At 36.3% G+C, this 23511-nt stretch overlaps 1 protein-coding gene across 2 annotated transcripts in view; it reads left to right on the top strand.

The window, feature by feature from the left end:
* The window catches only part of LOC135075741 (uncharacterized), a 155332-nt gene that overhangs the window by 96681 nt on the left and 35140 nt on the right, over nt 1-23511 (top strand). For both annotated transcript variants that reach the window (XM_063970209.1, XM_063970208.1), the window contains exons 5-7: nt 9585-9679; nt 11096-11233; nt 12375-12452. In XM_063970209.1, coding sequence (XP_063826279.1) covers nt 9585-9679; nt 11096-11233; nt 12375-12452 — 311 coding nt within the window. The remainder of the gene's footprint in view (nt 1-9584; nt 9680-11095; nt 11234-12374; nt 12453-23511) is intronic.

Here is a 23511-nt window from a genome sequence, read left to right as displayed (position 1 = left end):
ATTTTTGGACCATCTACATTGGAGATAGAGCATTATTAGAGCAATATTTTTTTTAATTTCCTGGTCCATTCGATTTGATAAAGTGCGAAAATAGGTGAAACTAGACTTATTTTTATCGACAAAAAGGGTCAAAAAATATCTTATTATTATGCGCATTGGTTTAAAACTAGCAGTCCATCAAAAGTCTTTCAGTTTATTCATAGCCAAGTGTGTGTGTGTTTAGCAGTGAGAATGATAACTTATGGCAACAAAAAACACCAAAATAATGCGGTTACCTGAATAACTTTGTACGAGTAACAAGAGTTACTGAAAGTTTTTTGTTTGCAGTGGGGCCAAGTTTATACATCACCTGTCTCTAAGGGATATATTTCACCGGGACACCATGGCGGCGCAACCAGTCGCCGGCTACCAACAAAATGTATACAGCTCTATAGAGAGTTACTCACCTGGTGTCCGTCTGGTTGCGCAAAGCTGCATATACATTTTGTTGGTAGCGGCGACTGGTTGCGCCGCCATGGTGTCCCGGTGAAATATAGCCCTAAAGGGCAGTAACTATAAAGATGGTATCAAAATTAGTTTTTTCGTGACTCCAACACTGTAACGAGTTTATGGTTAGTAGATTTATAGCAGGTGATAAAATTACTCTTGTTTTAAATATGAACTAGCGAGCTCCTTCTTAGGTATTGTGGTACTAACTACAGTATGTGAAATTAATTTTGGTTTGTTATAAACCGTCGATGAATAAGTACCTGTCATTTTTCACATTAGGAATTAATTGATCTTATTGTGACGCATAATATGCAATGAATAATAATTTATAATTACTTAGTAGTTTACAGTAAGAGGAAAAAATATGTTATTTACGTGGCGTACAACAAAAATGTGTTTCTACTAAGTAACCTAGGCTTTTGAACGTGTAATATAACTTTAAATGGTTTTCTTAATTTTAATTTTAATTACTGCTATTAAATGAGGTTTATGCAAAACAAATGTGTATTAAGAACAACGCATCGCTAATTAAATTTACTTGAGCTAATTAAAAGCTGTAAATTTCAGCTAAAACGTGATTTGCATGCAAATTGTCAATTTTGTGTGCCTTATGCTGCAATATTTCACAAATTAATGAGTTTATTGTAGCGTAGACCAATATTGTTTTACAAGAACACACGCTATATGAATTAAAACAGAGTTTGTGATGCATACACAATTAAAATTATTTATGAAGTATTTATAAGTTCTTTTTATTCTGAATTGTCACACTGGATGTGTTCTGCGGTCAGGTCAATGAACGCCGCCCGCAATTGTCAGTTTGCGATCTTTGGTCGTCGTCAGATCGCATCAATACAAAATATACAGAGACCGACAGTATTGTTCATAAATGATGCAGTCTGCGTTCACTTTGACCTGACCTCATTTTGAAATCCTTTAAGTGTCAATCTTAGCACAGAAATGAAGCTTTTAAAACCGAATCCTATTTTTAGAACGTTTGTCCCCAATTCCAGAACCTGTGATTGTTGCATTTGCATAAAAAATCATGGTACGCTCCATTTGGTTCGCAAATACGTTCTAAAATTCCTTTCCCAGGTCATTTACCTGGGAGTTTCTTTCATTTTACCTTTCCCTGGCGACAATTTAACTCATTTGATATTCAAAGGGAAAACGGTCCTTTCCTCGCTGTTAACGTTTCAATTCTACATTACAAATTCTTCATCAACAACCTGTCAAATTAAAGTCAGCTAACATTATAAATCTTTCATGGGAACCCCCTAAATTTCCGGGAAATAACAAACGAGAAACTGAAGGTGTGGGTACAATCAGTCTAAAAATAAATAAACTCTGTATACTCATCAAGCTATTTTTCTGTCTGTGAGCTGGAATTGTCATGTTCTGAACTCAATTTTCATAGCTTCTCGCATAAAGGTGTTACTCGTACTTATAGTGAATGTGTTAAGTCTAAGTATGATAACCTCCTCCTTATTTGAAGTCAGTTAAAAATAGGTAATATTAATTTAAATATTTAATTCATTACAAATTTTTTATTACTTTTTAAAGGAAGCTTTTGATAATTTATGGAATATTTAATCGAAATAATTGAAAAACAATTAGCTATCCTTTAGAATCAATTGCTAGTATTTTATCAATTTAACGAGATGCAGATGTAATTAGTTACTTTGGTTGAGTTGCACTATCTTACTTTAACTTTAACAAACGTTAAACTCCATACAAAAAACACCGGTTATTGTTAAAGTTACGGTTAAAGTAAGTTGATGCAACTCAGCCTTAGTTATTTTGTTCCGATTAGAACATTCAGGGACTGGGTAGTCAATGCAAAAAAAACGCTCAACGGTTGGAATGTGCAGGTGTCAAAATGTCCATACGGACCGGTTGTTAGTGTGGCAAAAAGTATGAACGTCGAAATGAGCAATGGTTAAAATGATCTGAAGTTAAAATGTCTTCGGGTTTATTTGAACAAGCGTCTTATTGTATAATAGCTAACGTGAACACGTGTTTGAATGCATCAAGGTAAAAATGTCCAAAAAAACTTTATTGACTAGACTACAAGAACATTGAACATTTTGACATTTAATTTTATTAATTTATTCATGAGCACAATATATCAGTTGATCATTTTATCTATTACACCTTTTGTTGTACTTGTATTTTGTGATGTGTACCATTTGTCACTAAACCATTGTAACCATGGTAACAATGTACATTTTGGCACTGGGACTTTTTGACGTTCATACTTTCTGCCACACTAACAACCGGTCCGTATGGACATTTTGACACCTGCACATTCCAACCGTTGAGCGTTTTTTCGCATTGACTACCCAGTCCCTGAATGGATTAGAATAGTCAGTGAAACTATTTACTATGCAATTATGTCATTGACTGTACTGTCGAGTGTCGACCACTGAGAATGTGGAACTTTGGGACTTTATCAAAGTAAATTACAAACACGGAGTTGTAGGGTAGAGCCATTAATAGTGTAGTGTGCCACGTTAAACAGCCGGTAGGGGAAACGCGTGAATAATTTGTTTTCATTAAACATGAGGCATTTTTTGAGCTTCGCTTAGCACAAAAATATCTTATTCTTAATTATTTTGTATCGCTTACTAAATGATAAGCGAAAACAAAACCAATAGCGAAGTTTTGAGTTTCATCTGTGAAAAAACTGGTCACCAATTTGTGAAAAAGAAATCCAAATTAGGTGCGAACATAAGAAGCTGCTTCAACTGCCGGTCTTTTTGGCCGCGCGACACTGGCCACTAAGAAACGTCATTCTTTTTTCGACGAGTAATATCGATATTCGTTTGTTAATTTTCTGTGAGTTAAGACTCTCGTAGGTAATCCGCGAGAGCCAAAGAAGAAAATAAACTTGTCTTTTCACGTTTACGTTTCCACGACTCGAATTTCTATTTTATTGTAATAGTTTGTTTCAAATTGACGCCATAATTTTATCAAGTGTTAGTGCCACGAAGTAGTACCTATGTGACACAAAAGGTAATAAATATTATTTTATGTATCTCATTGTAGAATTGTTTTTGAATACTCGTATAATATGCTTTTACTGTATAAATAGTTAAATGTATACTAACTAAGCTACTCGTTCATGTAGATAAATTAAAACCAACCTCTTCTTCTCAGTCGGTACACTCTTGTCAGAGTGGTCGTGGTCATCATTTTGAATCACGATTCAAAATGAAAACCAACCTACCTTCACATTTTAATCCCTGTTTTCAAAATCCCCAGCAAGAGTTCTTAGGTAACTCACTAGTTACTATTCACAAACTTATTTAATCTCAGTTCGGAATAAGTACTTCAACTGTCTCCATTTCCTTACAAGAAGTTTTACAACATCCGTAATACGACAAGGTTCCAACACACGCGTATTGTCGTACAAAAGTACCTATTTGGTACCTACGTCAAACTAGGGCGTGTACAGACACGCTATATTTGTCCTATGCCCACTGGGAGTTTGACTACACGCACGGGTACACGCAACAGGTGTAGAACTAGAAATATGTGCCTTAAGTTTTGAACAGGAAGGTTGAGAATTGCGAAGGAAATGCGTGGGACACTTGTATTGAGAGCACTACTTTGCGTGACAGTGTAGACACGGGCTTATTTGCTGCACTTTTGAGTATGTTCACTCTAATATTCATGAAAATGAGAGTCATTTGTTTCTTTCTAACGAAATTACGGTCACGTGACATAAAAATTAAAGTACTAATGAAGCCCCTATACATATTATCGAAAACTACATTGTTTCTAAGAACACATTTTAGAAGTAAATTAGAAAAACACGCTATTAGGAAATGGCTCAGATTCATTTATCTGACAAAATTCCTAATAGGCATTATAGGACTTTTTCAGCAAATACTGAAACACCCACTATAGACAAAAATAGTAGTGTCACAAAAGGTAGCGTTTTTACTAACACCAAAAGTAGGGCTTTTATAACCTGTTAACGGTCCCTATTAATTATTCTGTGCCTCTGGGGTGCTGTGACAGTTACGAAATACGCCACAACTCATTTTTAAAACCGTATAAACAGTACCTACTCGTAGGTAATTATAGTCTGCCACATATTAGACTACACATTTTCGTTGCGCAATAGCAGCTTTTTTAACCAAATAAGATGTCATAACTTTAAGTTTGAGACTTCCCGTCGAGTTTCTACCGTGAAGATTTTCATTAACTCACAAATCTTCTCAAAATATTGATTTAAGCATCTATCAAAATAATAATTAGGCACGTTAAGTAGTATCTTTACGCCCGTATTCACAAACATTACTTTGAGGTCTTACAGTGCGCGTGGACGCACAGGGTGACTCACGAACCAATCATAGAGCAGATTCAGCGCTGTGCGTTCGATTTTCTGATTCACTTAAGCAAGCATCGTTTGCGAATACGGGCGTTAGTATAAATAATAATGTTCAATGTTCAGTAAGTGCAGCAAAGTTGTAGACAAAATAAATCTGAACTTAAAGAAATGGCGGAAATATTATAAAATACTGTCTTTATTATAATTTTTGCTTGCACTGTCTATAACTTCTGATTGTCAGTTTGTCATAGTATCATAACTTTTTGACTAATTATGCACATGATTTTTTAAATTAGATTAATACTAGCTTTTGCCCGCGGGTTCACCCGCGTGAAATTTATTTTGTCACAGATCGTCATAAATTAATTACCTATAGCCTATAATTTGTATGTTATTCGTAAAGTTTCATCAAAATCCGTTCAGTAGTATTTGCGTGAAAGAGTAACAAACATCCATCCAGACATTCAGACATTCAGACATCCAGACATCCAAACTTTCGCATTTATAATATTGTAGGATAAGTATGGAATAATATGATACTAAACGAATTTGTTGGAACCTTTGTAAAAGGATATCGTTGTAAACCTCAACGAACCTTGACAAAGTTTATTCAACTGAAAGGTCGTTGACCTTGTAACCGTGTGACATCTACAGTTACTATCCTGTAATGGACTAACTAATTCGTCATTTATTAGCTTTAACAATTATTGAAGACAAGCTGACCCGGCGAATTTCGTACCCCTATGTCCATTAGCGTAAGACCTCAGATATGGTAGAAGAATTTTTCAATTCGGTCTAGTAATTTCGGAGCCTATTCAATACAAATAAATAAACAATCTAATCTTTCCTCTTTATAATATAAGTAGGTATAGATGTAGATAACTATTAATCGTTCCTCAGTTAGAGCAAATCATTATGAAACATGTGACGTCAGTCCAATGGTGCATGCGTAAGAATTTGACGTTCTGAACTTTGTTAAACTAATAGGCCTACTTAATGCTTTACTTAATTGCTTTCTAAATAGCTGGGTATATGGTGCATGGTGCTATAAGTCCTTGCGGTATTAAAATTGAATGTCGTGCGGCATAATAAAAATTATTATGCCAACGTCAATGTGTAAGAAAACTTAGGCTGGGTTGCACCATCTTACTTTGACCGTAACTTTGACGATAACCGGTGGTATTAGTATGGATTTTGACAGATTTTTGACGTTTGTCAAAGTTAAAGTAAGATGGTGCAACCCAGCCTTAACGTTGGAAAATGGAAACGTTGCACGACATTTCGTCTATTGCTGAAACGTCTAGCAACATTGCATAGTCCTCTAGTGAATACGATGTCAGTTCCAAAAATACTTGTATAATTCTTCATTTATTTCATTCTCGTATATTCTTGCAAATAACAGGTGTCCTAAAAAACTATAACAATCAAAACCAAGATACGATTATGTCGCAATGAAATTGATAGTCCAATAATAACGCTCGCTATCATCCCATTATCTTTCATCGTCTTTCTCCCACATTCAGTTAAAGTAGCTCAACAGTTATAAAGGTAAAACTCCACCGAAAGTTTGCGAATAGATTTCATTTCGAACTTTGCGCCTTATGTGAGCATCGAAAATAATACAAGACTTTTAGTCTTGACCTCAGAGCTGTACTCCACCAATTTGTTTTATTTTAGTTTACATGACGACGGGGGTTCGAAATACCGACGAATCGCCAATGCGACAGTGACGCCGCTGGGCTATAATTGTATCGCCATAATGTTAACATCTTTTATTTATTAATTTCTTTATCGCTGAAGTGTTCCCATATCTTCGTGTACCTAGTCAATGGCCTGCATTACCCTTTTTTGCTCTATTGATACCTGTTAATAATACTTAGGCTGAATATGTTTTAGAGACTTTTATGTGCTGTCCTTAATAGGCGCTTCTTTCATTCATAATTCGAAGATTCATTTGCTAGCGATGGGCACTATTCTGAAGCGCGTACCAGTGGAATCTGACCTTTATAACCACATGTGCTCCACAATGACACTTATGATCAGCTTTCTATTTTTCCGCATTTACGCTTCTTTACTAACTTCTATAAAAGCGACGAGCCTCTGAATAGCGCCTGCAGTGGAATCTCACCTTTACAAACACATTTGCTCAAGCGCAACGAATATGATCCATTTTTTATCGTATCTGCGATTCTTCAAAATCTTATAGGGACGAATCTCTGAATAGCTTTTGCAGTGGAATCTCACCTTTACAAACACATTTGCTCGGGCGCAATGTTGGCCGCTTTCCAGCCGGTCCGTTTGCTCGTTTGATCTTCCGGGTGCAGTAAAATAATGTTAAGCGCATCTAAACAAGAGGGTTATTCTGATAATTGAACGGAGTATTTTCTAGAGGTATTGTAGTTATCATATGTCTGTCGTTCGTTTACTACATGTTGGGTAGCAATAGAGTGCGATATTACGATATGCACAAAAATAGTATTTCGGCAATGTATGTAACGCTTCTTTTCTTATTATTCTAGTCTACGTTGGGTCTCAATCACACATGGTGATAAGTGAATAAAGTTTAATATGCAGCACGATTGCTCAGTAAATTCAGGTTATAAACTAAGAGCGAAAACATAGCTCTATCAGTCTGCATCGGCATCCTTTGGTTGCAATTTTGATCAAATAAAAAGATTAGTAGGTATAGCAAAATACAAAAAAAACGGTCGTCTCGAGTAGTCTAAACATTAGACAATGCGTGGTTTGTAATTATCACACTTAACTATGTATTAAAGCTCAGTGCTTATTATCCTTCAAAAAGCTTTTCAGTTTTTTCGCTTCACGTATTTTATATCGTTTCATTCTCGTTCCAGTATCGCCAGACACAAACCAGAATATTCAGTCCAGCCCAAAGTGCAATGGTCGAGTGTTTTGACCGATTTCTAAAATTGGACTCGACATTTAGTTTATTAGGTCTTTGTGGAGTGGCCACTGGGTGGTGCAGGTCATTTAAGTAGTTTATTTGAAGAAGCTTTAGGTTATTTTAATTATACGTCCATATCCAACAGGGAGTTGTTTCTACCTGAACGAGTATTGTGTTTGGTTGAAATAGAATAGGACCCACTATGTAATTACAAGCTATTTAGTTTGTTATTATTATGTATGTTTATAATATGTTTGAACAAGGATTTTTATACTTAAACCAACGCGTGCAGATCGCCATCGTCGGCGCGATCATAGGCCAATGACAAGGTCGCGCAGACTGTCATGGACTGTCAAGGGTCGCGTGACCTGTCATTGTAGGCCAATGATCGCGCCGGTGAAGTGGTTAAAGCATAAACGATGCTAGCCATGTGGTTCTGGTAGAGTTGAATAAGACCTTAAAGGACTGAAAGACTAAATTAATAGAACAAAATTAAATGTGCGAACATGAGTCCTCTCCAATTCTTGAGGTCAGCGTTGGGAGTGTAGATCAAATCCTCCGTTTGTCTATGGTAAATAAGAGAGTCTTGCTCCTGCAGCGGAGACTAAACAACCTGATGGTGATGATACTAGAACAAGTTTTTCAATAACACTATAATCCGGGCCTATTCAAGGCGAGAGTGAATAGGCACTTACAGGGCAGATATGTAACATCCTAGACTGCATCCCACTTAACACCAGGTGCGATTGCAGTCAAATACCTGCCTTGTCTTAAATAAGAAAAAAGTCTATTTTCATCAACAAAACATACATTGAATAGTCTACGTTTCATTTCAGATATCGCTTATGTTAATCCATCAAATGGAAGGTGAATAAACCGTAAACTTCTGATATAATTTGACACGCTCAGAGAGGCGTAAGTTAGAGCAGCTTACGCAAATTACCTGACTAATTATGAGAAAACTGGCTCCAAACTAGAGGCAGTAGAGCATCCATTATGCAAGGAGAACTGTGCTCACCGGCGGATAAGTTTTGGTTGATTTTTGAATAACTTGTGCAATATTGGAATACTTTCTAGTCGGTGTTTCTAACTGCAACATATTGGAGATTAAATTGATGTTATTAGATTAATCGTCAAAGTTTAGGGGGAAGGATGGTCATCAATCTAATATAGCAGTTACTCTACTAATTTAAAAAATATACACTTATGGCGCTTAATCATGAAATAAATATAATGAAATCTTTCAAATTGAGGCAGTTGATTAAACAAATAGAGACGCAGATACTTAGGTACAGCTATCAGTATTATTATGGTTCAATTCGTTGAAGAAGACATGATGTTATTTGTTTGAAAGCACAGAGGGTCTAAAGGGTTCAGTATACTGAAAGCCTAATGGTGTACTAGTTCGAAGAAACTGGTACATTACTTCCTAATGCTCGTTTCATGTCTACTTGGAACCCCTAAGGGCCTCCCAAATAGTACATTTTGTGGAAGTCGCTCTGAAGCGAACGGTCATTAACAAGTACACTTGAAAACAGTCATTTGTTTTAGGTATTGTGACGCTTTACTACGCCTAGATTCTAAAAAACATTGTCGGAAATGAAAGAGCCTTATTAATCACATAGTTCAAAGTTTCAGGAGCTATTAATAGAGTTTGTATTAATAGTCTTTTGAAACCGAAAATTGTTTATAGTTAAAAGCTTACAGACATTGTTTAAACCAAATAGATTTTTTTATTGACTATCTTTTCCAATTGCTTCTAGTCAATTAGATAGAGAGGGTCATGCTCATGTAGTAGAGTCCAAAATGATCTGATGATGAACTATACTAATGTCAATTTGATGTCCACAGAGCCTCCACGGACATCGCCGCAGCAGGACGGGGGTCTAGCGGGCACTCCCCGTTCCTCAGTCGCCCCTCCAGACCCCTCACCAACATTCCCCACGGTAAATATTTAAATAAATAGAAAATAAGTACCTTCATTGATGTAAATACAATGTAGTATAATATTGGGACTTTGGCTCTTAAACTAGTGCAAACTGTGTCTATTTAGGAACAAAATATGTGGCGATAGAAATTTCAAGTAAAATTTGACATACATGTCCGGGAAAACGTAATTAAAATCGAAATTGCCAACCGAAAAATGCCGGTACCTGTATAATTTAGATCATGTAGCAATGGTTTTATGTGTATCATGTCATGTGTTGACATGACATGACGACATCATAAAGGTAGCAGGAAAGCGCTGGACGCAGGCCGCGTAACATGGAATTGGAAAGCATTGGGGGAGGCCTATGTTCAGCAGTGGATGATCTATGGGTGAGATGATGATGATGATGTCATGTTGCTTAAAAGCTTTTCACACTAAACTTAGCATGTGCCAGTGTGAATTAGGCTTAAGAAAACGGAGGCGTATTGATATCATTAAAGTATACTGCTCTTGACGCTATAATTCTTGCTAATAACATTTACTTTGATCTCTCTTAATGATACCTGCCATACTTATTCGCCGTGTCATTCAACTACGTCACGAAGCCTAAATAGAGCAGATCAGAATGTACATTTTTGTGGGAAAACAGTACCTATTACCAGTACATAAGATACCACAGTATTTTGCTTCATGCGCTGTCGTCTGTACAATGTACATGGCGACAAAAATAAGCGATCGATTGTGACCCTTTTTCCTTCAGACATAAGGAACGGTAGGATGTACAGTTCTCGTTTGTACTAATCCCATATTACGTAGTAAGCCTTTATTACGTCCTGGATATAACTGTTACAGTCGGAGTTAACGTTAACATCAGCTAACTTGAACTATTTCTACGAAACTAAAGCTTGGTCATGTCTTTTACTTAGAATAGAGAAGCGCTTCACTACGAATTAGAAATTCTATTTGGTTGTGGATTCTATGTAAATAGATATTCCTGTATCCAGAAGCATAAACATAATAGAAACTTTACACCGTGGTGTATACCCTGTTCTTAATATAATAAAATAGAGGTAAATAATAAATTATGTAGCTGAAACAGTTTTTTTTTCATTTCAGTGGGCTTATTAAACCAGATTAATACATTGAGAAATGAAAACATTTTCATTCCAAATCGATTTATAATTATGCAGAAATACCTAGCAAGTAACACTTATGAGTATGTTGTTCTTTTAAGGGTGGATTCGACCAAACGAGTAAATATTAATCTCAGAATAAATCGTCAGTTTTCACATTATTTCCCTAACTGAAACTGTCAATGTGCCAGTTATACCAGGAGTTATTCTCGGATAAAAGTTTGGTCGAATCGGACCTAAGTAGTCTAGTGCATGTTTATTTTAGAAGACAATTTATAATTTTCATTTATTTTGTACAGATACGAGGGGTGGAGATCGGCATCGTAGTGTTGGTGCTGATAGTGTGGATCGGGGCCATAGCGTTGTTCTTCAACCGTTGGGGCAAGATCAGGATGCTACTCCCTTATCAGCCAGATTATAAGCAGGAACAGTTAAAGGTACATAATACATACAATCTTTAGTTACTGATAAAATTCACTGAAACAAAAATAAAGTATTTTTAAGCATAATATTATGCAAATAGTAGGTAGGCCTAAAAAGTCTCGTGACGTATTTCACAAAGGCTTACGTTGTTGAATCGGGTTCGGCTTTAAAGTACCTACGTGCTTATTTTTTCAAACGTTTCATTTCTGAAACAAATAAAGCAGTACTTAATTTATTTGTATTACCTACTAGCAACTAGTTAACATAATTATATTTATTTATAAATATCATCTCTATTTTAATACCAGTAAATTCATTTCAAAAGAATATTCTAGGAACATTTCAACGAAATCTTTATTAGATGTAAAATCTTCAAGTGTTATTGAAATTCATGCTTTAATAAATACACAAGTATTTTCCAATAAAAATTCCTGAAAAAACTGCAAACAAGATTATTCAAATCATGTTCTCGTATGTTCATATTTATATTGGATAAAAAATGTGTTAACATTACAAGTTAATTTACATTTTTCATGTTTATTTTCCCTCTATTTTACTGCGTATTGCTCCATTGTTATGAGCTAAATGCCATCTCTACATTATTTTTTATCTATGATTGAAAATCGAGGGTGCTTTTCACAGTTCATTTGTATGCGTGAAATGAAAAGACTAGTAAAATAACACCAATGTTAGATTAGATAACTATTGTAACATTTTTACAATTTCCATACAAAATATAATTTTGACAGGTGGACCAGTGTCCTTCCCATGTTCCAACGTCGCTATAGGAAAAGAAAATGGTGTGTTATTATTCATATCCCAAATTGCTACATCCAAGTCGAATCCCAAGACGTACTATTCTTTTATTTCCAGCATAATAATACCTTTATCCTCATTGTAATGCCCTTCAAAATAATATTTCTGTAGAACCGGCTGCTATTGGATGTAAGAGTAATCTTTTAGATAGTTTAGAGGCATCTAAGTAGACTTCTTCTTTGTAGGTATTATTACTAAAATGACTGACGAGCTATTTTATTCAGTAACCTTTTTACGTTTTAGCTTGTTGATGAGATGTATTTAGTTTTCTCTAAATTAATCTTTATTGCCTTGCAGTTAAGGTTGGATTTGTTTTTAAGGGTATTATTGTCTTGACAGGTGCCTGGAAGCAGTGCTTTGGCGGCGGCGACAGCCGGAGGGACGTGTGGTGCTCATTCCGCGCCCTCAGCATGCTCGGTAATTATAGTTTTAACGCTATCATTTAACGCAAATTATATCAGTACCGTACGTGCCATACGTATTACTTAAGTAACCTATGGTACGAATATCTTAAGGTACTGGAGGTATTGATATTGTTACTAGTCTTGTTATATGTAATTTTTCAAACGAATAACCCTACTTTTCAAGTGCTTTGATTTATTTCAGAGTAAGTGAGTATGGTATACTATATTTTGTTAGGTCTTCAATTTCTAGGCTGCATAATGGTTTGTCGTAAAAAACTATCCAGTGCCGGAGTTAAAGGATCCTTTTTGGATTGACTTCTTTAGGTACCATACTAATATGACAGTACTTCCGACAAAGACAAACTTTGCTTTTTCAATAATTCCGGTAAAACTGGAGTAGCATTAACAAAATCACAATAAAATCCATACCTAATGTCAAGGTACATACAGTCTTTTTAAAATTAGCCAAACGGTGTATTATATTATAAAAATCTGCATATAAGTCAACGTATTATTCCATTATGTATCTGATATTTGCATGAATTCCCACTTCTGATGTATGGTACGGAGTCACGTGCATAATTTGTCACGCGATGTGCGGAAATCTTTAGAAATTATTATATTTTTCATTTACCCTTTTAAATGACTGGCTTACCTTAGCTGGTGTCCTGTTGAAAATCCAATCGCGTACTATCGAATTTTATAATACTCTGAATGTATAAAAACAGTTTCAAGTTTCGTAGTTAGTTTTTACACCCTGTATTGCCATGTTAAAGCTTATGTTTTTACGGTTTTTCAACACAAATAAAGTATTCATAAAATAGAGAATAAAGAAAATTGAACTGTATGCAGATATTACGAGTTTTTAAATTCATATTACTTTCCGTGTCGTGCTCAAAAGGTTATGCAGTAAAAAGCTGGTTGAATAATTTCTCAACATAAATTGTTGACTGGCATGCACATACAATTATTGGCTTTTATTTTAAATGCGAATTAATGGCACACCAGCCGGGCTAGGATGCGCGCCGTGATGAAATCTTATCAATGATTTTAGACGAAAAATGAATAGGTTTATCGCGTAAAATCAATAATTGAGTGATAAACGCTTATCGTGGCGCGCATCCTAGGCCTAATATTGAACTTCTAAAATAAAATTAAAAGTTTTTAGGTTAAAAATTCCACTAAGAGAAGTATGATAAGAAATCACTGATTTAAATTTTACAATGATAATAATCCCGTTTGAAATTAAAATTAAAAATAACTAAGAAACTTATAATTGACGCAAGCACACTATACAAGACGTAATATTGTGAACACCTTCTCGGCTACTTTCTCCTTCTCCCACCCGTGCGTTGCCCATACTTCGGTGTGCGGGCTAGCGCTTCGTTTTGGACAATTTTCCGCATAGTGTACTTGCGCCATTATGCTGCTTATATTATACCTATCACTGGCAGGTAATTTTAAGTTTTGTTTAAGTGGCGTGCCTCTGGGCATTAGCAATTATAATTGCTCCAAGTTCTCTAATAACGCCAAGTTCAAGGACTACCTGCAATTGGGAAACCTTGCAGCACACAGTTACTGTGATTACTATAATTTAAAAAACCGGCTAAGTGCGAGTCGTTCTCGTATCTGATGGTTCCATATCCTTCTTCATCTCTATACACTTCCTTACTCCCCACCTTAACCCATCTTACAATTTGGGAAATGTCGCCCACACTTTCTCAGTTGGACATTTCTTTACTTATAATTAATGTGTCTAAAAATTAAGTACTTAAATTACATGTCTCCACTTTTCTGTGCGAGTAAGGACTAGTACCTAGATGTAATGTAGGCAGACCTGCTAACTCGATGGACTGACGATCTAATTAAAGTACGGATACGACCTACAAGCTTTCAAGAGGAGAGCGTATACGCTGGCAACGCACCTGTAACGCCCCTGGGTCTGCGGGTGTCTATGTAATCACTTACCATCAGGTGATCCGTCTGCTCGTTTGCCTCCTGTCACATAAAAAAAAAAAGTTGTGAGTAGCGCCGGACTCCTACTCCTAGGAACTCCTAGGAGGAAACCTTTGTCCCGTTGTGGACTTAAAAGGTCTCTTTCGATTAAAAGGAACAAAATACAAAAACTGTGTTGTCCTGAAAACACAGATGGACAAGTGCTCAGGAACCCTAAAAAACCATTTCACTAAATACCTGAAGGCAAGATAGTGGATTTATTTAAGCTTGCAAGCCAAACAATGGCGTGATCCAGTAGCACCGCATTGCAGCTGCCGCCAAGGCCGTGGCAAATCCTGCTGCAAGAAGATATTTGGATGCATTGTGCGCCTAATGGTCACACAGATCGAATGATGGAGTCGATAAGGCAATTTCAAAGCGATTATAAGCGGTCGCTTTGTGACATTTGCGCGCTAAGAACATTGCATTTTGTTGATCGCGGAAGGTGAAAAATATCATTGGACGTTTTATGCTGCGAAATATAGGCACAAACTAAGCAAAGTTTGAAGTGAAAGTACCAGACTACGATATAAACATTCTTGATTATATGACAACAACTTGGAGTTTTGTATGTATGTATTTTTAATTGAAAATACATGCAAACATAAGATAGAGAGAAAGCAAATGACAAGATACACACATTTACCCGCGACCTGTAAATAAATTAGGCGAACCACTGGCTGGACTCTTGTCATAACGAATTAATTCATTTTATTCTAATAAGAATGCTCTTTAGTACACATACTTATTATATTTATTCGTAGCACTCTTGTCGTACAATCATCAGTGTGATTAGTAAAACAAATAAGAACGTATCGAATTCGAAATCGAATTGTAAGAAAATCCGTTCTCGTCTTGAACTCGAAAGTTTTTCGTGCTAGCCGTACAGTAAGTATGTCTATTGTACAATCATCTGTCTGTAATCTGCCACAAAATAACAGATTTCCTCAATCGATTTTGAATCTTAATCTAATCGTTACAAGGGTTAAGACCTGACTACAACCTCAGCAATGCGACGTAACAGGGCGTATGTAAATTCCGCCACATAAACCATTATTAAAGCGGAATCCGTACGTTCTTTGAAGTGTTCCTTTAAAGTGAATTAATGGCTTGTTTCTTCGATTGCGAATGAGATACAGCCTTCTGACCTTGATTTTATGGTTGTTAATCAAGGCTTTTACCGATGTTTTGCCGTAATTTGTTCCGAGTGCCGTTTAATTTGCCTAACTTTACTTATTGACTTGGGTTAAACACTAGTCCCCTTTCTAGACGGTCAGGCCGAAGATTTATTATGATTGACACATTTTTCTACATTTTGGTAGGTATCAAAGTTATGGCAACTTACTTAAAATATTTTTTTGTGTAAAATACTTATATCTTTCTGAAAAAAACTGTATGAGAGTTCTGAGAGCTGACTACAATTACTCTAACTTTACATTAAGGCTGAGTTGCACCACCTAACTTTGGCAGTAAATTTAACGATAACCGGTGCTTTTTGTATGGAGTTTGACAGATTTTTGACGTTTGTCAAAGTTAAAGTAAGATGGTGCAACCAAGACTAAGTGGCTACATTCAATCATTCCATTTCAATTTACCTTTGCAACTAGCCTTTACCTACAAACACAAAGCATAGAACCACTGAGATCCTATTTCAATCCCAGATTGTACAGAGATAGCTAATCAATCGATCGCTTTGCGCTTGAATTAGGTTGTAAACACATTACTACGGGGCGTACGTGTAGCGTCTGTAGTTACATTAATAAATAAATAAATATTTTACACTGCGCTTCTAGTCCCAAACTAAGCAAAGCTTGTACTATGGGTACTAGACAACGGATATAAACATACTTAAATACTTTTTTTATGTTATTTATGTATGTATGCAAACAAATATGTTCATGCACACAAATGTTTGTACTGTGCGGGAATCGAACCCGCAACCTCTGGAATTGTAGTCCGTTTCGAACCACTACACCAAACGGCCGACCGACATTAGTACTATCATGATCATAAACTAATGTATAAGCCTTACTTACTTCAAACGGTCCATCCAATTTTTTTCCTTTATGATAGTAACTTGTTTGTTTTCGAACCATAGGACAAAGGCCTTCTATAATTTCTACAACGACCGGTCCAGATACATCTCGCGATCTTCGCTAGATATTCGGTCCATTGAGTGGTAGAAATACCTGTTTTCTGATCCATGGTCGCCTATAGATAGCTTTTCTGCTCCATCTGCTATCAGTTGCAAAAACTGTTACGTGCTCTGATACGTTTAAATGTACTTCATCGTTATTCCACCGTTCATCAACTTACGCTTGCAATCGCGGATCTTTCCGCGTAGAAAACAAACAAAGCACATTCCCCGTACGCCCTGCAGCAATGTGTATAAACCCTTAGTCTGTCGACTAAATGTTAAATTAAATAAATAAATACCAGCTGAGTGAATAATGGGTTAATTTACGTTAGTAAAATGTTAGTGTCAGGCTGCTTAATCACTTGAAGGCACCTTTTGCAAGTCATTGATCTAGGTTTTGGTTCGACCTTAGAAACAAAAAGTCTCTTTGTAATTAGTTTCCAGCTGATTGATAGCTTCTTCTAATGTGTGGGTAGCAAATAATGTTTACTTTGGAATATCAGACGTCCTAATCAGTAGTGATTATATTTTCTCATTTTACCCTGTTAAATAATTATATTCTAGGTTTTAACCTATGATTTATATTATGAAAGATTCAAGGTTGTTTTACATATTTTTATCATCTCTATAGATAATTTTATGGAGACATTGATTAAATAATATATCTGCTCATAGAGTTGGTTACCACATCTGTATGGCTGGGTTGCACCATCTTACTTTAACTTTGACAAACGTAAAAATTATTGGCTGATAAAAATTCTGAGTGTGACTCTAGAGGTATGATTTCGTAGCCGACCGCACGCATTAGCAGCAGACGACGTGTCATCGCGACGTGTTTACTATTAAAAACCATTCGTAGTAAGCGACACGTCGTCTGAAAGTATTTCACAGAAATACTTACCTTCATAAGAAGTGACAGTCGGCTACGAAATCATACCAATACAAACAAACAGAAATGTAGAAAATGAATTTGTTGCCATCCTCTGAACTGCCAATGTCAACATCCGACATTCTAAAGCACTGACACATTTTAAACATAAAAACACCCCTTTAGTGGTCGTGAATGCAGTTTCATGATCTCAGCCGGCATCGTACGTTAACTTTATGGGATAAGGCTGGGAGGACACGCGAAGACGTCTTGTTAAAATGCCTTATGTTGGAGACATTTTGTCACATTCTGGTTATGTTGGACTAGCGGCCGCCCGCGACTATGTACACGTGGATCCTGTTTTACCCCCTTAGGGATGGAGTTTCATAACATCAACCTGCATGCCATATTTCAGCCCGATCCGTCCAGTGAAGCAGTGGTTTGGGCTGTGCGTTGATAGATTCAGTCGGTCAGTCACCTTTGAGTTATATATTAGGTATATTTAGATTGGAGTTATCGTTGCGTAACTTATTTGTGTTACCATCATAATCGTCAAGTCATGTAGTCTTCACTGCAGAAGCACGATCTCTTTAACTAAGCAGAGGCAAATAGACAGAGATAGGCTATTTGGAATCAAAGGATTCCAAAATATTTAGTGTTATACGTTTACGTAGAATTTATGAACTGTAAGCTGTTGTGAATAGTTTAAAAAAGAAATATAGATGTCGCATGATTTATAAATCAATTAATGCAATCGAGTATTAAATAAAGATTTGAAACTAATTGAGATTTAGGAAGTTTTTTAAAAAGTCATGCCTTGGATTTTTATTGTGTCTCCGCCCTTAGATTTCACATTAAAAAGAAAAAGGAAGCGTTACTTCCATCTACATAACGTCTAAATAAAACACGATAGCACCCGCAATCACTGTAGAACGAAATGCGCCTATTTCAACTTTACGTTAGCGATAAAACTTGTTGTAAAATTCCTTTTATTCCTTGTTATATTGCGTCACAAAGTCTTCGCAAATAAAGAAAACGTCATTTAGCCGATAGAATTTTATTATTTCGCACAGAATTGAAACGAATTACTCCGAAACTCATCAAGGCAGTGTTTTATTTGCCTCGGAAATTGTTTATGCTCGCCAACGAGCGGCTTACAAACTCGTTATATTCTACTAATATTTGGAATACTAAAATTTGTGTAAATAAATGTTTGTTACTCTTTATGTACAAACTGCTGAACGAATTCTGATGAAACTTTACAACCACTAAAGATAGACCACTTTAGAACCCTGTAATTTCTTTATTTGTAGATATATTTTCATGATTATTTCACCAATATTATTGATTTTACTTATATTTTGAAGTTTCATTAATAGAAAAAAATGGAAACTTCTCCATTACGTAGTACCTTATCTAGTAAACGTTTTTCTCACGAGATTCTACTATTGCAACAAATTCAAATCATTTATATGCATTACACATGAGGATTGACAGTTGGTAAATGGTAGTATACGCCCTGCAAAAGCATAGCAATCTACACTAATATTATAAAGAGGAAAACTTTGTTTGTTTGTTTGTTTGTTTGTTTAGTTGTAATGGATAGGCTCAAAAACTACTGGACCGATTTTAAAAATTCTTTCACCATTCGAAAGCTACATAACTCACGAGTAACATAGGCTAAATTTTATTTTGGAAAAAAGTAGGGTCCCGTAAAATATTTGGGATTTTCATAAGACGTGGAAAAGCGCCATCTATCGTCATTGGTTAAAATCTTCTTGCTCCTGACAAAAATTTTTGAGGTACGTAAATATTCATGAAGGCAAAGCTGTCAAACGCCATCTATCGGCATCATTAGTAAATTAGTAACTAAATATTACATGTACTATGAATAACGCTGTTCGTAAATAGTATCGAAAATTTAATAAATAAAGATATTTTATGTAATTGAACCATTCACTGTATGTACCTATTTGAATCATTCACTGTGTTTAAACGAGCAAATCAAAGTGTTAATTTTAATTAGTGACTTTTTACAAACTTCCTTGCAAATTCTTATTAAGTGCCGCCATCTACCGAGATGAATATTAGGGTACGGTTCAGCGGCGGACAAATGGGATGGGCGCGTGGGCGATTGTAGTTAAATAGGATAAGAATTACTTGGTTTTTGTTTTCTGTATGTAATTTGTTAATTTTTTGGTAGGGTCTTTATTTTAATTACTTAGGTTGGTAGGTACTTACTTATTTGATTTTAATGATAATTACTATAGGTACGTATAATTTTAGTAGAAGGAAAGGCCATTGAATGACTAAGTGACTCACTCACTCATCACGAAGTCTCAGAAACTACATGTCTCAAAAGAGTTCTTATAGGGGTTAATGGTCTATTCCACCTGGCTTTGATCACCAAGATGATCAAAGTGGACTCCAGTTAAATTATTATTTTTAGTGTTCTTTGATCACCTATAAATAAATCATACCTCTGAATTGTCACATACATGTCCAATTTGTTTATTGCGGTTTTTAAACTAGAGTCCACTTGGCTCACCCAGGACATCGTATCCGTGGGTGATCAAAGGCACAGAATAAATTCAAAGGACACTAAATTGTCGCTGTAAGTCCACTTTGATCACCTGACTTTGATCAGCCAGAAAGTGGAATACACCTCCTTTTAGAACGTAGGTAGTCACTAAGACGAAATTTTGCAAAATTCAACCCTTATGGGAGTTAAAAAGGGGGTTAGAAGTTTGTATTGCAGTCCTCGGTTTTTAAAGTAAGAGACTTGAAAGTTAAAATGTATGCTCACTATGATCTCTAGATATTGTGGAGGTGTACATATACTGTTCGGTACACTGTGGTACTGTGTACACATCGGTTTGCCGACGATATTGTGGTCATGGCAGAATCGTTGGAAGATCTTGGATTGTGCCAACAGGTAGGCCTGAGGATGAACATGGACAAAACGAAGCTTATGTCGAATGCCCATGTTGCGCCCTACCCAGTTTCAGTTGGGAGCTCAATTCTCGAGATTGTCGACAAGTAGGTATGTCTACCTCGGACAAACGATCCAGCTAGGTAGGTCCAATTTCGAGAAGGAGGTCAATCGACGAATCCAACTCGGCTGGGCAGCGTTCGGGAAACTACGCAACATCTTTTCGTCCAAAATACCTCAATGCCTAGAGTGTATAACCAATGTGTGTTACCAGTGATAACTTATGGCTCGGAAACGTGGCCTCTCACTATAGGCCTTATACAGAAGCTCAGTTGCACAGCGTGCTATGAAGAGGGCTATGCTTGGTGTTTCTTTGCGAGATCGAATCAGAAATGAGGAGATCCGTAAACGAACCAAAGTCGCTGACATAGCCCGACGGATTAGCAAGCTGAAGTGGCAATGGGCAGGGCACATAGTACGCAGAACTGATGGGGCAGAATGGTTCTGGAATGGAGGCCGCGTACCGGAAAACGTAGCGTGGGACTTCCACCTACAAGGTGGACCGACGACATCGTAAAGGTAGCAGGGAAGCGCTGGACGCAGGCCGCTTCCAATCGATCAACATGGAAAGCATTGGGGGAGGCCTATGTTCAGCAGTGGACGTCCTATGGCTGAAATGGTGGTGGTGGTGGTGGTGGTGGTACATATTACTGAAAATGTATCATAAGAAATCAACTACGGGGGCTAAGGAGATAAAAGGAAGGTTGGAAGTTTATATTATGAAAGTCCTATGTGTTTAAAGTAAGAGAGTTGAAATTTAAAATGCTGTAGATGCTAAGAGCGGATTTTATGAAACTCCACCCCTAATGGAGTAAAACGAGGTCCACGCGTACGAAGTCGCGGGCGGCCGCTAGTTAAGTAATAAACAGCTCGCATACCATTCAAAAATTCATTACCAAACAGATTCTCATCTATCCCAGTAACTTTCCAAATATCGGAACTCCTACACATCCCACGCCTCAACAAAGTGATGAGCAACTTTCTTCACATGAGGAAAAACCAGCCAAGTGCGAGTCGGACGCAAGCACGAAGGTTCCGTACCATTATCGATAACATAACATTAGATAATTACATCGAGCAAAAAACGGTAGAAAAATGCCGTTTATTGTATGAGAAGGCTCCTATATGAAACACCCCCTTATGGGAGGTCCTTTAAATATTTATTTCATTCTGTTTTTAGTGTTTGTTGTTATAGCGACAACAGAAATAATCATCTATGACAACTGTTATAGCTATCACGGTTCATAAGATACATCCTGTTGACATACAGACAGTAATAGGGTCCCGTTTTACCCTTTGAGTACGGAACCCTAATGAAATATCGATACAAGTGCCATACACCTAAAGTAATGAGTGACTTATCATGATAAAGTCCACTAACTATAATGAGCCCATCAATTAGAACTTTGCCGAAAGTTGGCCACTTGTTACGGAGTTGGCCATTTCCCACGACGTTATTAAGGCCCAATTACTTGAACACACTCTTGTCAATTACTTCGTCATCATTAGGAAATACGTGTTTTTGATGACAAATAATCTACGATCTACCTATTCACGTGATCCGTCAAGTTACTAGAAATTTTTTTTTTTTTTTTTTAATTTATTGTCTCATAAAAGTTACATCGATTTTACTTAATACTAATCTGCCAAACTGCTTAACAGTTTGTCGGCAGTCGTTCTCGTGCTAACTGTTATAAGTGTAACTTATTGTACATAATTTAACTAAGTAATAATATACACATGCAAAATTGGTTCCTACTGTCTCCGGCACATCAGACCAGACACTTCCAGTGTCTAGCCTGGTGCGCCGGTCGCCTGCACTTACTTTTTAAAAACTAATATTACATTATAATATATCTAATAGTCTAGTTATAGTGTCAGGGACATAAAGTTAGGTAATATTTTTTTAACTTGTACTTAAGGTGATTTCTCGAAAGTATATCGTTTAGCAAATCTTGCTCCAATTCGTTATGTATTGTAGGTATAATCCATTGTCTAGTTCTTTTACCAAAAGTTAAATAATTGTGCAGTTGTAAGTCACATTCTACCCATACAAATGTCCAGTAGGATGAGTGCCACGATAAACTTTTATCGAAGCATTTTCTTTATTCTGCGCGATAAACCCATTGGATACGTTTGTCGTCTAAAATCATCGATAAATTTTATCACGGCGTGCAACCTAGCCCGGCTAGTTGTGATATTGACATACTTTTGTGCCAATTGGGAATTGAACCCAGGACCATGTTCCAGTTTCTTTATTATTCTCGTATAATATGATTCCGTCCCCTAACATTAAACTAGACTGGTTCGACTCGTCTAATCTATCAGATTATAAAAAGCTCATAAAATGTTGGTAACAGCCGTATAGTTCAATCTTTTATTTATTTTTAATAACAAACTCCTTATTTCACAATAGTATGCTTTCCTCCTAACTAATTACCTATGTATGTAAATAAATACTCACTATGTTACTGAACATAAAAAATAAATACTTAAAGCATTTTATACTCGCACAGTGATTTGTTGTTTAACAATAATGTTTATTTGAAGAAATATCAATTCTCATTCAGCTATTACTTAAAGCTGATGTAACTCCACTCTCATTAGACCTTTTTGCCCGTACCTATCATTCAGAGTGGCCCTTGACCATTGCCCTAGACTCGCCACGTCTGATTACAATTGCTATGACCTTTGTAACCCTGAGGTCATTTAGTTGGACGCCCTGTATCAGCTAAATGAGATTTTTTCTGAGCGATGTTTTCCTTCTGTTATTCTTACAGCAAGAAAGATGATGCATTGATATTGTAAAATCGCGTGATGTAAGACGTAACTGCCTGCGTACCTACTTATGACACCTGCTTGTACACAGAAAAAGCAATAAATAAGATTATATTCTATCCTGATATGCTATCGTATAAGCTTATACTGGATTGCATTTAATAATCATGATCGACGTCTAATTGCAATCTAACTTTTTCAGACAGTAAAGTTACATAAATAATGAGACTGATAAAAAGGGTTTTTTTTTATCTTCAAGAAATATAGTCAATATTATTTATTGCATTCCATGTTGTACGTAG

Source organism: Ostrinia nubilalis, chromosome 10 (genome assembly GCF_963855985.1).
Source record: "Ostrinia nubilalis chromosome 10, ilOstNubi1.1, whole genome shotgun sequence".
NCBI classification, from domain to species: Eukaryota; Metazoa; Arthropoda; class Insecta; order Lepidoptera; family Crambidae; genus Ostrinia; species Ostrinia nubilalis.
The sequence above is the reverse complement of the archived record's forward strand: the minus strand, read 5'-3'. Positions and strand labels throughout refer to the sequence as shown.